This window comes from Heloderma suspectum, chromosome 12 (genome assembly GCF_057233095.1).
Source record: "Heloderma suspectum isolate Gila_16-S chromosome 12, 16-S_ref, whole genome shotgun sequence".
NCBI classification, from domain to species: Eukaryota; Metazoa; Chordata; class Lepidosauria; order Squamata; family Helodermatidae; genus Heloderma; species Heloderma suspectum.
In genome coordinates this window covers 23,714,311-23,732,870 of record NC_139469.1, presented here as the reverse complement: position 1 = coordinate 23,732,870, position 18,560 = coordinate 23,714,311, and the positions used below count along the sequence as shown (strand labels likewise).

Genomic DNA, 18,560 nt, shown 5'->3' with positions numbered 1-18,560 from the left:
GTTCCTCTTTATCTAGATGTTATCCCTTGTAAAACCTACCAATCAAGCAGCTGGTTAGTAAATATACATGCTCGTTCATCCCATCACTTCTCCCTGGGTAAGATTTGCCTTCTCGATTACGGGGGTGGTGGCCTGCATTTAGCCTTTTTGCAGGTTGAGAGGTATGTTGAAAGCATCTAACAGTGCTGCCCAGGGAGCTTTGGCCATTGAAAGCTGCCATGTTGTGTGTGCGAAGAATATTGGAGCCTCTGATTAATGCTTGCTTTTTATAGCTTTACTGCTTTTTGAATGACTGTGTGTCTTCCTTAGCCTGTATGGAGACTGCTGCCTGTTTAAAAAGAGCAGCTTGCTGCTGTCCTCAAGCTGCCTTGGCTTGGAAAGGATTTGCTCTGTGGTGTGTGTGTGTGTGTGTGTGTGTGATGCTTTTTTTTGCAGGCCCCAAGGAATTTGCTGCTTACATCCTCTTTGGTGCACAAGCTTGGGGGAGTTTTTGTGGCAAATTAATCCCATGGTTTTGTTCTTTTTCAGTATGGCTTTGGATTTTCTGTCAATGTCTCAGTGGTAACAACACAGGTGTATTCTTTATTTTATTTCCTGTGACCAGCTTGTTGGTAATACTAAAAGGAAGTTTCTTATAACCTCTGGGAGTTTTATTTGACCTTGGCTAGTTTTCTGCTCTGTGACTTCTGTATTGCTTTCTGCAACACTTTTTCCTTTTGTCTGAGCTTTTAAAATTTCCAGTGTTGGAGAGGAAGAAGCATAACACAGGTGAAGGGACAAGTCTTCCAGAGAAAAACTTCTGAATAGTGGAGACTGAGATGGGAAAGGCATGGATTATAACCAGCAGCCCACAGGGCAGCAAATACCAAGATGTATATAGCAAGATTATGGAAGATCTCTCTTCGCACAACCACTTTGGATTCTACTGATAGATTCAGCTAGTAATTCCACATATCTACTTTTGTGTACTTAAGAAACCTTAATGGTGAGGTAGTGCATTATGGGATGCCAGAGCTTGGAATTAAAACTGCTACCTGTCTGGCTTTGAGGGTAGCAACAATGTAGCGATTGCTGCATATTAATGCAGTTAATGCAGTTTTCTAGTGGTAAGGATTTTTTGGACACTTGTTGGAGAACAGAGAGAGGAGGCTAGTTTGCATTAGTGTCTTACCAAAACGTAACTATTGATGTGCTGTGAATTTTACACGCATCTCATCTGCACAACCCAGGTATCATAGAGAAATGTAATCGAAAGCTATAGCCTTCATGGTGGCTTGTTTGTTCATATATTTATCTGTTACATTTGGAATTCGCCCTGGAATGAGCTTCAGGGTCGTGGAGCCAGTGTGGTGGTGTGGTTACTGCGCCAAGCTTGGAGCACAGAAATCCAGGTTCAAATCCCTGCTTAGCTATGAAGCTCAATGAGTGACCCTGGGCCTCTCATTTTCATTCTCTCCTTCAGCCTAACCTACCTTAAAGGGTGGTTGTGAAATTAATGGGGCATGGGAAGAATCTTGTAGCCACCCCGAGATCTTTGCAGGAATGGGTGGGCTAAAAATGTAATTTAAAACACTGGGAGAAGGTTAGATGTGAGGGGTCGAGGTTTTCAAATGAGCCGTGATTCGAGCTGAGGGCTCCCTGGTGCTAATATGACACTACCCATCACGCTATATTGGCTGTGACAAGAGCTGGCCATATCTTTGTGTGGTTGCTTACTCATTCCTCTGCTCTGGGAATCTATATACCCTGTTTTGCACATGGATTGCTGTTCTTGGATGGTTTGCTTTTTTCCTGTTGCGTGCTTGTTGCACAAAAGTACACTCCTACACAGGGTTGATTTGATTTAAATCAAATTGATTTAAATCATGATTTAAATCGCTTATCTGAAAGATTCCGTGTTAATGATTTAAATCACAGTTTAAATCACTAGTGAGGAAGATTCTGTTTAATCATCATTTTTTATAAAAGTACATTATGGTTTAATATAACCTTAATACATATTCAGAGATGCAGGTTTCATTTGAGGACAGGTACACAGTGGAGGATATATGCAGCAGACATTCTCTCAGGAGTCAGGACTGCATGAATATGTTCTGTTCACTTTTGGTTTCACTTTCTATTCCCTTCCCCTATCTCTTGCATCTATATCCAAACTCCTCCTCTTTGTTCAGATCTACTCCATCTCCCCAAATTCTGTATTCATTGACCTTCTCTATCTTTGCACTTAGAGAGAGGCAAAGCCTTGAGAGAGTGAGAGCAAGAGAGTGTGCACTTCTGTATACCACCTGTGGCGCAGAATAGGACTGATCAGGTTATCTTCCATCTCCATAAACTGCTGTTAATGTATTCACAGAGTATAATTAGAAGTTGTATAATGAGTATTCATGATGATATCTTTGACCTATGATCTCTTTTTACAAATGGTTTTAAGAAAATTTTGAGATCTGGTTTAAATAAAAAAAAATCAGAGATAGATTTTAAAAATCCAATTTTTTATTTTATGTTTAAAAAATAATTGATTTTTATCAACACTGCTCCTACAAATTTGCTACCACAGTGGAATCTTTTGAGGTCTGTCATTACTGCACAGTTGTGCCTCCTTGCAAAAGGCTCCCTCCTGAAAGGTTCATCAAGATGAAAGATGGCAAGAAAAGCTGTCTAATGCAAGGGTGGCAGAAGGTGGAGCAGGATGTACTGATAGATCTCTGAGTGATTTTTACTAGATCAGCAAGTGTTTCTGACTCCCAGTAGTTTAACAACAGCAAGAAAAATCGCAAGTACCTATGAACATAGGATGCTGCCTCACGTTGAGTGAGACCATTGGTCCATCTAGCCTAGTATTGTCAACACTGACTGGCAGCAGCTCTCCAGGAGATGCCAGGGATTGAACCTGGGACCTTCTGAGTACAAAGTATGTGCTCTACCATTGAGCTGCAGCCTCTCCCTAAATGAGAGCCAGTGTGGTCTAGTGGTTAGAGTGTTAGACTGGGACTCAGGAGATCCGGGTTCTATTCCCCACTCGGCCATGAAGCTCACTGGGTGACTTTGGGCCAGTCACTGGGTCTCAGCCTAGCCTGCCTCACAGGGTTGTTGTGAGGGTAAAATAGAGAGGAGGAGGACCATGTAAGCTGCCTTGGGTTCCTTGCAAGAGGAAAAAAGGCGGGATATAAGTGTAGTAGTAGTAGTAGTAGTAGTAGTAGTAGTAGTAGTAGTAAAAGACCCTGATGCTGGGAAAGACTGAAGGCAAAAGGAGAAGGGGACAGCAGAGGATGAGATGGCTAGATAGCATCACCGATGCAATGAATATGGACTTGAGCATGCTCCGGGAGAGAGCGCAGGACAGGAAGGCCTGGCGTGCTATGGTCCATGGGGTCACGTAGAGTCGGACACGACTGAACAACAACAACAACCTGGCTAATTACCTGTACTAATTGCTAGTCTCTCAGCCTCAGTGTTCCTCACCTGAAAAATATAAGCATTAAATGGTTGCTGTTGACCAAGTCTTTCTGCAGCTCTGCCAGCCAGTTTTAGAGCGTTGTGTTAGAATCGCTGATCTTCAGTAACTCGGATGTAGCTAATACTTGTATATGCAGGTTATCTCAGATGTATGGCTCATGAGGTGCCCGAATAAGTAATTGTCTCCACCCCTTGAGCCATCATTTTGTGTCTGGTTCCTGTTGCTAGTGCTTGGGGTTCTAACAAAAACACAAAGGAGATCCTACAAGTCTGGAGTTTGTCTACCCCTGTTCTAGGGGGACAGCCTGACCATTTCAGTGTAACCCATTGTGGTAGCAGAAGGGTAGATTAAGAAAAGAAAGAAAAGGCATGCCCGATGTACCGGAAGGAGCAGGTGATGAAAGAAAAAACATGATTCAGATTGTATAGCTAGAGTAATTTTCAGGTCACACACAGCCAAGGACATGTTGCCTATAAAAGTGTGGGAAAACTGGAGGATAACCATGTGAGATTCATCAGGAAACAGTGGGGTAAAACCTTCCTTTTAAGCTGTAGACAAGGAGTAAAAAATGTCTGTGGAACTAGTGGTTTCTTTTCAATGTGTTAGCTGCCTTGGGTGTTTCTTTTGGGGGTGGAAATAATCCCAAAGCCACAACATGCTAATACCTCTATGAGGACCAACCAAACTGTCACAAAGTGGTGAGCAAACTCTTGAGTTCTCCAGAATTCATCAAACTGGACATTGAACAAAATAAGATAGGTAGGGTAGAGAAAAATGGCCCTAATGTTATTGCTCCAAAGTCTGCAGTTTGTAAGAAGTACCCTCATTAGGAGCCAGGGAGATTCCAGGATGCACCAAGGGGTACTGGGACAAAGAAGCAAAAATGGCTGTTTCATCTCTCCTTTTTTGGGGGGGCAATATAATATCTAGCAGTTAGCTGGTTTTGTCTTCACCACTAAGTTCCTTGTGAGGCAGAACACAGAAGTAAAGAGAGAGATGGTATTCTTATATTGGCAAGACTGGATATTAATTCTAGGTGGTGCACTAGGTACAGAGTCATTAGAAACCAATTTGAGTAATATTATCTTGTGGCTGAAAGGTATGTGTCCCCCCCCCCCGGGTCATCTGATCTGTGTCCTGATTAACATGTATGAACAATTGTTTTGTTTTAAATAAGGACTCCTTAGAGGAACGAGTTTTGCTTCTTCTAACCTGTCTTTTGAATGCCCTTTTCAAAGAGCCCAGCCCAGTAGGAATCAAGTTTTGTTGCTGTGCAGTCAGTCTGAAGCTGGAGATAGACTCGGCTTTTCCTGTGGATCTCTTATCATTCAAGCCAGCCTATGAGTTAATCTGCAAGCCTGGCAAAGGCATTTCCAGCCATTGTTTTTCCAAGTATTCATTAGACTAGTGTTGCGCTGAGATTTCCAGGTGGAGCTTGATAAGGGAGAAGATGCATTCCATTTTGTGTTACCGCTAGGATAATACAGGTGCCTTAAACTGTTGGGAAGTCATCTTGCTTTAGCTCAGAGACCACACTGGAAACCAATCATAAGTCAGAGGGCAACAGCTAATTTGCATACTTATTGCTACATCATTTGCATGGATGTGGAATAATCGTAGGCCCCTGCTGTGGGCAACACAATGCTGAACTGATACTACTCATCCAAAACATGGCCGAACACTAGAAGCGCTTGTGTTAAAGGATGGGTGGTTTGTTTGTTTTTTAGGCAATTCTCTGTTTAACTTCTTAAGTCTATAGTATAAGATTCATCTTGTTCCTTACATTTGTATCCTGCCTTGACTCCAAGGGCAGCACATGTGATGTGTTGTCTCTCCAATTTTCTACTCCCAAGCTCCAACTTGAAAGTGTTTTAGAAAATAGTACCTCAAATATGTGGAAGTATAGTGAATCCTCTGTCTCGAGTTGAGGGAATGCCTCCACATTGAGGGATTGTGGTGGTCCAAGTGCTAACCTGTCATATTTGGTTCCTGGGAGCCATATGAGTTTGAAGCTGATGCCATGTTATTTCTGGCTGAGTCTATTGGGAAGTGGAGCCTTCATGGCGGAGAGAAGTGGAAAACTCTGCAAATGTTTCTTTGGCCGCTTGTTTTTTGGCACTACACTGATTGTTAAATGTAAACATTTGAAAAGTGGCATCTCTTTATTGCTCTCCTATCTGTTTGTGTGTGCCAAAGTATACTGGTGCGAGTGCCAGGATGTTTGTGTTATGAGCAACAACTGTGAATGGCTACTGTTAACGTGATTATCACTGCCAGTATTTTCTGCATTTAATTTCCTTCTGATCTCACTCTTTACAATTCGCCCCCCCACCCCCACATATGTACTGTATATAAACATGAAACTCCCCATAATGCTGCATGCATCAGATGAAGAGGGCTGTAGTCCACAAAAACGTATGCCAGAATAAATGTGTTAGTCTTTAAGGTGCCACAAGACTCTTGTTGTTGTTTTTGAAAAATTAAGCCACCAAGTTGGATGCATCCGCTATGGTGCCCTTCAAAGCAGTGAAGCCCTGTGCGGCCCTGAGTTCTACTATACACACTGTGAACATACGAGCAGTGACTTCATCTCAAGAAAAGGAGTAAGGATGCACCAGGACTCCCTGATTCAGCCCACGCTACTGCTCATGGGCGTGAGGGAATCCCAGAAGTATTGCCATTGCCCAGAAAGCATGGTCTCATCCTGGATGCCAACTGTGGCCAAAAGGAGAGGACAAGATTCCGGGAGTCAAGCATTGTTAACTAAGCTATTCTGGAGTTGCAAGGAGGCTGCCTGCCCTTTGTTCTGGAGACTGTCCAAGGAAGATATATATTCACACAAACACAATTGGGGGGGGGGGGAGCACAGAGTGATGGTGTCTCCAATTTTAATCCAGGAAAATAACCGAATACCAGTGCCCCAAGTATCATAGGAACATAGAAAGGTGCCTTATACCAACTTGGACTGTTGGTCCATCTAGCTTATTATTGTTGGCACTGACTGGCAGCAGCTCTCCAGGGTTTTAGCAGGAATTTTTCCAGCCCTCCCTGGAGATGCCGGGGATCGAACCGGGGATCTTCTGCATGTCAAGCATGTGATTTACCACTGAGCTATGACCCCATAGCTACACCTACGACCCCTCAATCCTATCAAGTTAGGTAAAACATTCTTCCTGATGAACCACAGATGTTTTTCTTGTATTCCTATTCTGAAACCAATATGCTCAAATGTGAAATACTTGAGGTGGCCTTTGAAAAAATCTCAATAGATGTTTTTTAAAAAAGAAATTACTGGAACTGAAAAATGCAGTGAACCTGTGCTTTTATTGCCCTCCTTGTTTCCCAACTTTAGTATATTTAGTCTTCACATTTCTGGAATCATAAGAGCTGGAAACTCCCCCCCCCCCCAAATAGAAGTTGCGATTCTCAGAAGTCTCCCCTATTTCAGATAGTGTAAGGAGAGAGGCTTTGCCGGAATATGTGGATGTTTTCCTGTTCTACCCAGAGCTTTATCTGCCACCTCAGTTCTGGTTCTCCTCACACATGGCTAAATATGTTGCTTCTATGAAGGTGCTTTGCCTGTAGCTTTTATTCTCTCTGAGCAAATTGCATGACACCCTCATCTGGCTTTTAATCTGTTTGTTTTAAATGGCATGAAGCCAGGTATGTGCGCCAAGTCAGGGAATGCTATCACTGAACCCGTCAGGAGCCATTTTCCCCATAAACTTTTGAATACTCAAATGAATCTGTCTGCATATGGGTGAAGCTGACTGAGATGCAAACCTGCACAGGGGGAATTTTTTGCAAATCCCTTGGGATGCACTGTAATTGGCAAATGGCTTCTGCATCTCTCTGCAAAGAATTGGATGCACGCAGGGGATGGAGGATGATCTGAATCAAGTTTGACGTATGTATCCAGGCTGTGCTGAGTAATACTGCTAGGTTTGACGTTTCAAATGTGGAAAAAAACAGAAAGGCAGCTTCACCTCCTTCACACTTAATCATGCATAAAAGGGGGCATTGCTATTTACACTAGATCAGAGGTGAGCAACCTGGGGCCTGTTCATGATTGGGAACTACAGGTGATTGGATTTCAGGGTTATTAGCTTGTACTAATAGCCTGCATCAGCAAAGTTTAGGATTTTTCAGCCTCACCCCCTAGCTGACTTGACAGCCTTGGGTAATTCACCAGCTGGTTTGTGTCCCTGTAGCACTGAGTTTTTTGGGGGGCCGCGGTGGCTTAGTGGTTAAGACGCTGAAAGGTCGGCAGGATGGCAGTTCGAGACCCGAGTGCTGCATGACGGAGTGAGCTCCTGTCTTCAGTCCCAGCTTCTGCCAACCTAGCAGTTTGAAAGCAAGAAATTGCAAGTAGATAAATAGGTACCGCTTCGGCGGGAAAGGTAACAGCGTTCCATGCACCTCGGTGTTCAGTCATGCCGGCCACATGACCACGGAAGCGTCTTCGGACAGCGCTGGCTCTTCGGCTTAGAAATGGAGATGAGCACCACACCCTAGAGTCGGACACGACTGGTTGGGGACACCTTTACCTTTTTTTAGCATTGAGTTTGTTTTTCTACCTTGAGGGAACTCATTCCACCTCAGACTGCCTTCCACAAAACTCCTGGTGCCAAGGAGTCTGGAGTATATTCTAGAGCAGACCTTCCTAACATGGTGCCTTCAGCGGTTTTGGACTCCAACTCCCATCAGCCCCACCTAGCATGGTCAATGGTCTGGAATGCTGGGAGTTGTAGTCCAAAACATCTGGAGGGTGCCAGGTTGGGGAAGGCTGTTCTAGGGTACAGTAAGATCACATGGAGTGTTAGGCAGGCCAGGCACGCTTGACTGTTTATTTATTTAGTATCTATGAATCGCTTATATTGAAGACATTTTTAAGTGATGAACAAAAACAAGTCTTCACACAGAAGACAAGATTACTTTCCTCGGAATGCCTTTTGGAAAAGGTACTTTTTCAGTAGGCGCTGAAAACCCGGAATGGTTGGCACCTGCCTAATTTGTAGTAGTAGGGAATTCCAGAGAGTGGATGCTACAGCATTAAAGGTCCTATTCTGAGCCATAATGAACCAAACCTCTGAAATCTTAGGTACTACCAGGAGGGTATCTCCTGATGAGTGCAACAACTGAGCAGGCCGGGAGGGGGTCAAGTGATCCCTTAAGTGCCAAGCATGAAGTGAGAGTGTACTCTGGGAAACATCTAATGCTCCCCTGCTGCTGTGCTTTGCAGGAGAAAATGGCTAAAGACAGACAAGTTGCTTTTTAGGGAATATTTCCCATCATGACTGGCCTTCTCAGTAAGGAATCCTTGATAAGCTTCTAAGAAATTTCAGCATCCCCTAGAACACAGTATGAAAAATTGTTGCTTTCTGTATTTGTGAACCATCAAAAATATTAGCAACGTTGATTGCACGTTGTTTAGCCTCCCGACAAACAGCCCTTCATTCTTTCAAACCATCCAGTTGCTTTGAACTTGGTAAAGCCTCGGGATGGCCCTCAATCTTTTGAATAAATCCGAGGAAGAAGTGAGTTCAAGGCAGTTCGTTCAAGATAAGATCTGTTTGGGAAATGTTCGTGAGCTAGAAGGCTGCACTGAATTCCTGCGTAGTTCACATAATGCGGCTGTCCTTGCCATGAACCTCTTGGTTGCTAGACTATATATAGCTGGTAAAAATTGCTGCTCTTCTCCCACGTAGACTTCTTCAGCAATGGGTACCTTCAAGTGTGAAATGAGTGAAGAGTGAGAGCCAGTCTGGTATAGGGGTTAGAACAGCCTTGCCTAGCTTGGTGCCCTCCAGATGTTTCAGACCACAACTCCCAGCATTCCTGATCATTAGCCATGCTGCCTGGGGCTGATGAGAGTTGAAGTCAAAAACATCTGGAGGACACCAGGCTAAGACTGGGCTAGAGACTAGGAAATCCCAGGTTCAAATCCTCACTGAGCCATGAAGCTCACTGGGGCCAGTCATTATCACTTATCTAAGCTATCTCAAAGGGTTATTGTGAAAATATAATAAGGGAAGGAGGAGAATCATGCCATTTTGAGCTCCTTGGAGAAGGGGCAGGATTAAAATGATTTAAAATAAAATAAAATGGGAGTCTCTCCCTTGGAAAAAGCCTGATTGAAAAATCATTAAACCACATACTTGAGCCCTTTTATCCTTTCTTCCTTCTACTAAAGGCATATTAAGTTCTTCACCCATCCCCTTTCCTACAATGCAAGGTAGAATTGTCCACACCAGTCTCACAGATTGAATGCCACAGTCCTGTCCATAATCCTGTAGCATTGCTATTATAGTTTCAAGCAGATCTCTGTAACCATGAAGGCTAAAAACTGCTCACTCCATTTTAAAAACAGTAAGTTTGATCTCTCTTTTTAAAATTTGAAAATGCTTAAATTTAATGCAAAATACACAAAACAAATAATAAACCAGGAGAATGCATTCATCAGGTAAATGTAAGTACCATCAGGTTGACATTATATCCAAATTGTCTAAACAGCTCCAAATATTAGTGAAGAGAAAAGAAGTCATTTGGGACAGAGGTAGACATAGGCACGGCAAGTAAAGCTCAAATTCTTTTTGATTTAGCAAGAGCTAATAGGCTGCGTAGAGATGTGTGGTGAACATCTGCCTACACTGGATGATTCAGGCCACGCTGTTGCCCGTCTTGGATGCCACCTCTTGTTCCAACCATCTTTGCTAGGAGTGGAATCGCTTGCAAGGATATCACGTGACTGTAGTTGGCATTTAGTTTATCGTTTTGTTCCTTGCTGTCAGTGTCAGTAACTACCACTAGTTTTCAGCTTAAATGGACGTTTGACAACATGCTGATGTTTCTTGTTGCCATGGGTACTTTGCCGCTCAGATTGTTGGAATGTGAGCCAGGCACATGTGGAAAACCCAGTATTTGTGGGGGTACTCATCTGACCATCCAGTATGGAAGATACAAAACCTGAGGCCACTGGGTGTTGCACTTCTGCCTTTTCTGGAACTTGGTCTAGCTATGACTTCTTTTAATTTCTGGTGCTTGATTTTAATCACTGGTTTACAAAGATTTCTAGAGCTTTGAAAACATGGCTATTTTTAGCACCGTTATGAAGCTGAGAATGGTACCCAAAAGGCAAGTGCTAATGATGCATCTCAGAGGGATGGATAAAATTTGTATGTGCTAGTGCAGGGGTAGGCCCCTGGTACTCTCCAGGTGTTTTGGACTACAACTCCCATAAGCCCTAGCCTGTAGTTAATCATTGGGGATTATGGGAGTTATAGTCCAAAACAGCTGGAAGGCATCAGGTTGCCTACCCTTGCACTAGTGACTGATGTTGGCTTGGTGAGCTTGGAAACATCTTGTATGTACTGGCATCTTTACTTCTGCATCAGTACTAGAGGTGTGTTCATATGGGTCTTTAGAGGAAAGGAGATACTGTTCCGGTACCTATCTACACACATAGGTTTGGATGTTGCAAAGATAGATATGAAATTAACCATGGTTTCTTATGATGGGAATAAGTCTAACCTCCCCACCATCCCTGGGTTTGTGCACTTCCCCCTCTTATCTCATCCTCCAGTGTGACTGGAAGGAAGAGATCAGAAGCTTCTGCTTCTGTTTTAGATTAACTGAAGTTTAGTGTGCTATGTGAAGCGTAAACTGTGGTTAATCTAAGCTATGTTGTGCTGAAACAAGGCAGCTCCATTACACATGGTTTGAAGTTTGTTGGGTTTGAACAATGCAACAAGACATGATTCATCAAAAGAGAAGCAAAAGCTTCCAAATGCCTTCTCACAGCTGTGCTGGAGGAGGGGAGGGGAGGGGAGGGGAGGGAGCGTGTGAGCCTAGGCTCATTGTAGCCATGCTGGCTGGGAATGATGGGAGTTGTAGTTCAACACATCTGGAGGGCACCAGGTTGGGGAAGACCGTGTTAGAATATGATGTAGTTTGCAGTGGAAGAGCTAGCGGTTGTTCTGAGCTTCCTTGGAGAGTGAGAGACAGTGCAAGTTGTTCTGATATTTGAAGAAACACTTTAGCTTTCTTTGCCTTCCCTTTCTTTTTGCGCATATGTGCGTTTCTCGTTTTTGCTCCATGCACCTTTTTACAGACCTTAGTGCATGTTCATCTTTAATGCTGAGGACCAAAGGAACCAAGATATACATGAAGGTCAAGAGTTCTGTACCAAGTTCTCATTTTAGCTTTTCTAAAAAGCTCTTTATTTTATTTTTCTAACAGTGCCACAGGCTTAGCTGTAGTGCATTGCACCTGCTAAATTCTTCATGATTTCCAAGTTATAACCGATTGGCTTGGTCAGTAATGAGAGCCCAAGTAAAAGGGAGATCCATTATAGAACCGGCTCTGCTTGTTTTAACATATTTCTGCAAGTATTCAGACCACACAAGGTTCTTTGGGGATGGGCATTGCACAAGATTAAAATAAAATTAATTTTCATTTCTTAAGTTGTACAGGCTTGGGTGGCCTAATTGCTCTGAGACTCAAGGAAGTCCCTGGCCAAGGCAGTTAATTGGATTGCAAACAGCCTAATTTGGCCCAGTGAAAGATTCCATCTTTTATCTCTTCTGCACCTTGCAAGCAACTTCCCTGTTGGCCTGCATAATAATTTCTTTCCTACCCTCACCCAGAAGCTTCACATGAATAATTTTATTCTTGCATCAACCACATTGGTTAGGCCCCAGGCTTGTTTACACAATCGAGATTCATAGGGTGCTTTCTCAGGGTGGCTTATCAAGGATAAGCAATTCCGGAAGGCTTCTGCTGTGCACACTCTGATCACTGCCATATCTCCAATTGTCCACAGGCCGCTGCAGTGTCTCGGTGGAGTTGTTAACCCCATCCAGCAGAGGCGAGTCTGCTGTTGTTGGCACGTTCCCTTGTCAAGAGAGGATGAAGAGGTCTGCAGACCCCTGCTCTTGCCAAGGGTGTTTATTATTCAGATCGCTTTGGTCTCCAGTAGTGGTTCTTATTCTGGGATAACTGACCTTATATTGTAGAATCTAGAGGCTGGTTCACACTGCCTGTAGAGTTATGCATAGGGAATGCAGGAGCTAGGTACATGTGCATAGAACAGGGGAGGCAACCTGGAACCCTCCAGATGTTTTAGATGACAACTCCCAGACCCCCTGCCCATTGGCCATGCTGGCTGGGGCTGATGGGAGTATGTGTGTATGTATGTATTTCATGTTTATACCGCCCAATAGCCGAAGCTCTTTGGGCAGTTCACAAAATTAAAACCGCAATAACACAACAGAAAATGCAATATAAAATATAGTAGTTTAGAACTGCAGAATAAAAATACAACCAGAGTAAAACCTAGCAGCAGTGCAGATGTTTAAAATGCAATAGAAGATTTAAGACAGAAGAGCTAAAAAAAAAAAAACCCTAGAAACTGGAATGCTAAAAATGCCTGGGAAAATAAAAAGATCCGGAAAGAGTACAATGTAGGCGCTAGGCAAACCTGTCTAGGGAGTTCGTTCCACAACTGGGGTGCCACAGCAGAAAATGCCTTTTTCCTGGTAGCCACTTGCCTTACCTCTTTTTGGTAGGGACTCCTGGAGAAGGACCCCTGAAGATGATCTCAGGGTCCAGGCAGGTACATATGGGAGGAGGTGATCCTTCAGGTAAACTGGCCCCAAGCCATTTAGGGCTTTGAATGTTAATACCAGCACTTTGAATCGGGCCCAGAAAGGGACTGGCAGCCAGTGGAGCTAGAAACATCTCATTGATCTAGTCCCCGTTAACCATCTCACTGCCCTGTTTTGGACCAGCTGAAGTTTCCAGACCATTTTCAAAGGCAGCCCCATGCATACATTTCTGGGAGTTGTAGTCCAAAGCATCTGGAGGGCCTCAGTTGTCCTACCCATGTCATGGAATCTCTAATGTGAGCTCCGGCCTCTATGCTTGAGGTTTCTTCCCATGATGGACCTGCTGCATAAAAGGGGTGGGCACGGAAGCCCACAAATCTGCTTGCCCTGGTGAGGGCCCCTTACTCCTCTTGCAAGCGTGCTGTGCCACTGTGCACATGTGCAGACAGGGCCACTGAGCTGAGGGCTCCTTCCCTTCCTGTACCCACCTGCTAGTGCTGAGCCTGTGGCACGCACCCTCTCAAGCACCTCTCTGGGCCAAGCAGTGTTCATCATGTGAGCTTCTGTCCTCTGCAAACTCATCCCCACCCTTCCAGCATGGCTAATCAAAGCGAGGCAGGGGACAAGAGCAGCTAGCATGCTGGGCACTGCTAGCAGTGAGAGTTGCTGGGAAGGGAGGAGGAGGAAGCTCAGTCCTCAGCATCTCTGTGCTGAGATTGTAAAGGATTAGACAGGATGGGAGGAACTGGCTGCACTTTAGGAGATGGTCAGGCTGGGTGAGGGGAGAAGGAGCCCTTTCCCTGCTCCAAACTGAAGAGGAGAGCAGGGGCTCTTCCATGTGGCACTGAGCTTGGGTGAGCACCTCAGAAGCACAGCATGATATGCACAATCCCACACCCTCCTTTTGAGCTTGGTGCTGGGGATGGAGCATCATCCCCACCTTTACACTGTGCTTTGGAAGTGCTTGCCTCTGATGTTCAGTGTGATGGCGGAGAACTCCCCTCTGGGTCAGGGTTGTAGTGGATCAGTTGTTTGGCTGGCCAGCCAATGTTTGTGGGCCCCTGAGTAGATGAGTCCCTTGAGTGAGGCCTAAATCACACAGCCATTATGCACGTAGGCCATGGTTCACATGAAAGTTACTAGACATATTTCAGAAGGGTGGCTGAGCCTGAGGATCAACCCTTGAAGATACCTGAATAATCTTCCTGTAAGTCTCTCCTGAGAGGGGGTGCTTCCAGATGAGCTTTTTATCATCCATTGCCCTCCCTCACTCACAGAATTTTACGGGAGGTCCAGGCAACATTATCTTCTCCTTGTAACCCTTCTGTGTTTTCCCACCACTTCCGTCCTTTTTCTTACTGTGGAAAACCTATCAAGGAAGAAAAGAGTCTGGCTGGTAGCATTAGGAGCCCTCTGTCTGGAAGTATCAATAGAGTTTTGCCCAAATCCCTTAGTGCAGGGGTGCTGAACCTCTTTCAGCCCGTGGGCGGGATTCCATTTTGGAGAAGCTCTTGGAGGCCGCATTCCAGTGGTGGGCGGGGCCAGAGGCAAAAGAGGCAAGGGCAGAACACCCGCATATTTCAGCTTAAAGCTGTTGCTCCCAGTAACTCAGCCTTCAGAGAGGCATGCCAGCCTTTTAGAATGGGGAAAAACTGCACAAAAGCGGGGAAACCACCAAACAATTGGTGGTTGGGAGAAGGGGGTGTGGCCATCCGGTGAACTATGGTGAGCAGGATTTGGCCACCGGGCCTGAGTTTCTGCATTCCTGCCTTAGTGGCTGAGAAGGATTTGAACCTGGGCTGCCCCACATCCAGGCTCCACAGTTGATTCATTCCCATCACACATTGCTATAGAACGAGAACAGAACTGTCAGGAGTCATGACACTTCAGGGACATGTATGACCAGTGCAGTATGTTGGTGCACCCTATCTGTGGGGAGAGAAAAGCTGCCTGTGTTTGATCCCTGGGTATGTTCTACTTGAGAGCCCTGACTTTCAGACAGTGTTCTCGGGAAACATGGGGTACCTTGGAAGCTTATTGGGGAATTTTGTAACAACGAGTTCAGTAATGGAGGACAAGCCTCACTGAACCACAGCTTGCTGTGTCACTACTGATATCCCCGTGCAGTGTACAGCTGCAGAGGAGTTAGGTGTGTTTGAGGCCACGCTCTGAGTTCAAGCAGGGCAATGGTGGAGTGAAAGATGCCAAACCAGTCCCTCACAGGAGCTAAGCATCTGCCCAGAAGCTTTCCCAAGATATTGGGCCTCAGTCAATGTTTGAGGGCCCCTCAGCAGATGTGGAGAGGGTTCCCCTAAGGCTGAATGTTTGCAAACTGCTGAACTACAGGCTGGCTGTTCGTTGCAGCTCCTTTGGTCAACTTGGGAGGAGGAGAGCTGCAGCAAACATCTTTGCTGGAATGGTGAGCGATTTCTTTCTGCTGGAATGGTGAGTGATTTCTTGATGCCTGGCAGCTTCTCTTTCTCCCCCCCCCCCTTAAGAAGCATCCAGAAGTTTCAGCAGCAGGAGAGAAGCTAGTTGGGAGCAAGAGGGAAGCGTTCTAAAAACGAAACTCAGTCATCTTATGTCATGGATTGACAGCAACATCTTTATTACCCTCACCTCTGGAAACAAGTTCAGGGAGGGGTTGGCCCAGTGTGTTGCAGCAGATAAGGTTGCTGAGAGGCCTTATATGTGCAGTGTGAGGCTGCTTGAGATCTAAGCCCTGAATTGATGAGAGACCTGCATGGAAGAGAAGGACCTCTCTGAGCTCTCTGCTTTTAAGGAAGGTAATATAGTCCCCCTGATCAGGCTGGATAGGCTTGGTGGGTGGCAAAAACATGAAAGGGCTCATCTGCAGTGCTAGTTGCCATGAGTGCAATAACACACACACATCATGATTTCAGCTGAGATTTCCTCCTGGGCTGTCAAGAAGGGCAGTGAAAATTCATGCAGCACATAGAAGCTGAGTGGCAGCAGGGCTCAGGAAGGAAGCTGCACCCTTCCCTTTCCTTACTCAGGGCTAACGATTTTGTTGAAGGCTAGGATTGCTTTGGCATAGCACCAGTGTTGCCCACGTAAGAGTGGAAAGTGTGAAGAGGAGATTTGAGTCCCTAAATCCTCAGACCTAGGTTCTGCTATCTACCACTGTCTGTATCTCATAGGAATTTGCCTTCTCCTGAGTTGGACTATTGGGCCATTTAGCCCCGTATTGTCGACACTGACTGGCAGCAGATCTCCAGGGTCTCAAGCAGGCATTTTTCCAGTCCTACCTGGAGATGCTGGGGATCGAACCTGGGACCTTCTGCATGCAAGGCAGGGGCTCTGCTACTGAGCCATGGCCTCCTAGGCCAGGCAGGCTTATCAACTGACTATTATTTGGCTGTGGTCAAATGCTCCAAGAATGTCACTATATATATAGCAACTTATCTGCTTTTATTTCATTATGGTGTCCTTTGTTCGCAAGGGCAGGAATGAGGGTAGTTTGCCCCCTAGAGAAATGAGAGGCAGGCAGGCAGGCAAATACCACCTCAGAACTTGCTCTGTTATCTCCGACCATTCTGTGGGTAGGATCCCAGAAGAGGGAGGGAAGGAAGCAGGGAAAGCTCACCGCAGAGCCTGTTCTTGCCAAACTGTCCCCCGCTTCCTCACAGAGTCACCTACCACCACCTGCTCAGTAGGAAGGATCCCAGAAGAAAGGAGGGTGCAGGCAGGTGAATACCACTTCCACACCTGCTTCAACTGTACTGTCCCCTCCCGACAGGGCTGTCCATCACCATCTTCTTTGTGTGAAGGTTCCTGATTTCTTGTTGTGTTCAATTGTTCGTTGTGGTTGGATTAATTATTGTTGATGTTAGTTGTAAGCTTCCTTGGAAGGATGTGTATCCTGAAAGATGGGATATAAATAATGGATGATGATGATGATAGCAGCCCAGCAGCGGTTGGGTGCAAACTTAGAAGCACAGGAGAGCTTCTTCTGCAGTCTACCTGCTGTTAGTGTGGGTGCCTCTCAAGCAGGAGCAGGTGCACTCATCTGTGGCAAAGGCCACAGCCTAGTGAGTAGAGTGCAAGGGCTAGGACCAGGGCAACCCAGGTGCAAATCACGGTCAGCCGTGGAGCTCATTAGCTGTCATTGGGCCAGTCAGACATAATCCATATTAGCTCCATCGCTCGGTTGTTGTGAGGATAAATTGGGTTGCGGTGGGCTATGGATGCTACCCTGAACCCTTTGGGGAAGGATGGAATAAGAATGTAATAAATCTCTACCTTTTTTTCCTCATGACATTCATGCTTTAGAAATGCTTGACCATTGCTTGCCTGGTCAGCTGATCAACCCTAGTGCCTTTCCAGTGTTTGTGCCTTTGTGTGTTTTGAGGGTGCACGGCTTCCCTTTGCTCTGAGGGAAATGCGAGTCGAACTTGGTTGCCTCACCAAGTGAAGCAGCTCTTAGGGTTGAACAGGGCACTGTGGCCAGATCTTCCTATGCAGAACACTTGACACCATCTGAAGTCTGGTGAGCCACAGTTAGGTTGGACTGTGGCCTCACCCGGAATAGCTCACATGTGCCTGATGAATAGAGGAAACAGATTGCAGTTGAGCCAGTCAACAAGCCCTGATGCTATGTCTCCCTTCTTCTGGTGCAGGGTTGATGAGCACCTTGGAAATCTCCTTCAGTCTTGCCTGAGGGCATGCTTTCCATGCAGTTTGGCCTGGTGGTGGTGGTGGTAAAGAAGACAAAGCTCTCTGAATCCTGGTGCTTTCTGAAGGGGCTAGGAGAAGGAAATGAAAAGTGTATCGACGATGGCACTCTAACATTGCTTAACATAAGCCCTTTTGGATTCTGTATTCAATTTGCATCAGTTTCTCCAGGACTAGAACATGTGCAGTTATATTCTTAAGCACCACCAGCAGATTTGTGGGTGGGGGTGGGGAGTCAGCATCAAATTTCTTGGCCAACAGCTGCCTGCGTTTTCTCTCTCGTCACGTTTCCTCCTTTCTATGGGTCCTGCAATGCCTGTTCTTTGGCTTTCATCTATAAAATGCCCTTATGGTGGTGCCCAGGCCCAGAGGGACTTAACCCCTCTTTTTAAAATATTGGCAATGTCCCAGATATGTTCCCCCATCTGCAGCTGTATGTAACTCATGCTGTTGGTAGAACCAGGCCAGCTGTAACACGTAACAGTAGAGTGCTGCTGTCCCTCTGTCAATGAAATTAATGTTTCTTATTCAGCTGGCATTGAAAACGGGAAGCAAACGGAAGTCATTATTAACCACTTTGGAAATATAAGCCTCTTTCCTTTTGCAACATAGGCCTTTGGTGTTCCAAGTGCACACACAACACTTCCATCCCTAGTGCCCCAGTCAAGTATTCATGGAGCAGAAGACCAGCTGATAATTTACCTGAAACTGAAGGATAGCATCTGCCTTATCCCAGACAGAGAAGCAGCTGCTCTTGTCCTTTTTATGTATACAGAAGCGTATACACAGGGCCAGCGTCAAAG

The 18,560-nt window shown here is 45.4% G+C and overlaps 1 protein-coding gene across 16 annotated transcripts in view; it reads left to right on the top strand.

Moving 5' to 3' along the window:
• CAPN15 (calpain 15) overlaps positions 1–18,560 on the top strand; it is a 132,113-nt gene that overhangs the window by 43,165 nt on the left and 70,388 nt on the right. The window contains exons 1-2 of one of the 16 annotated variants that reach the window (XM_084818780.1): positions 1–15,848; positions 18,370–18,560. The exon at positions 1–15,848 is cut by the window's left edge and continues 1,936 nt beyond it. The exons of 13 other annotated variants lie outside the window; for them this stretch is intronic. In XM_084818780.1, coding sequence (XP_084674906.1) covers positions 18,523–18,560 — 38 coding nt within the window. In that variant the 5' untranslated portion in view covers positions 1–15,848; positions 18,370–18,522. 2 more of the 16 variants (XM_084818783.1, XM_084818779.1) reach the window with 2 other exon arrangements.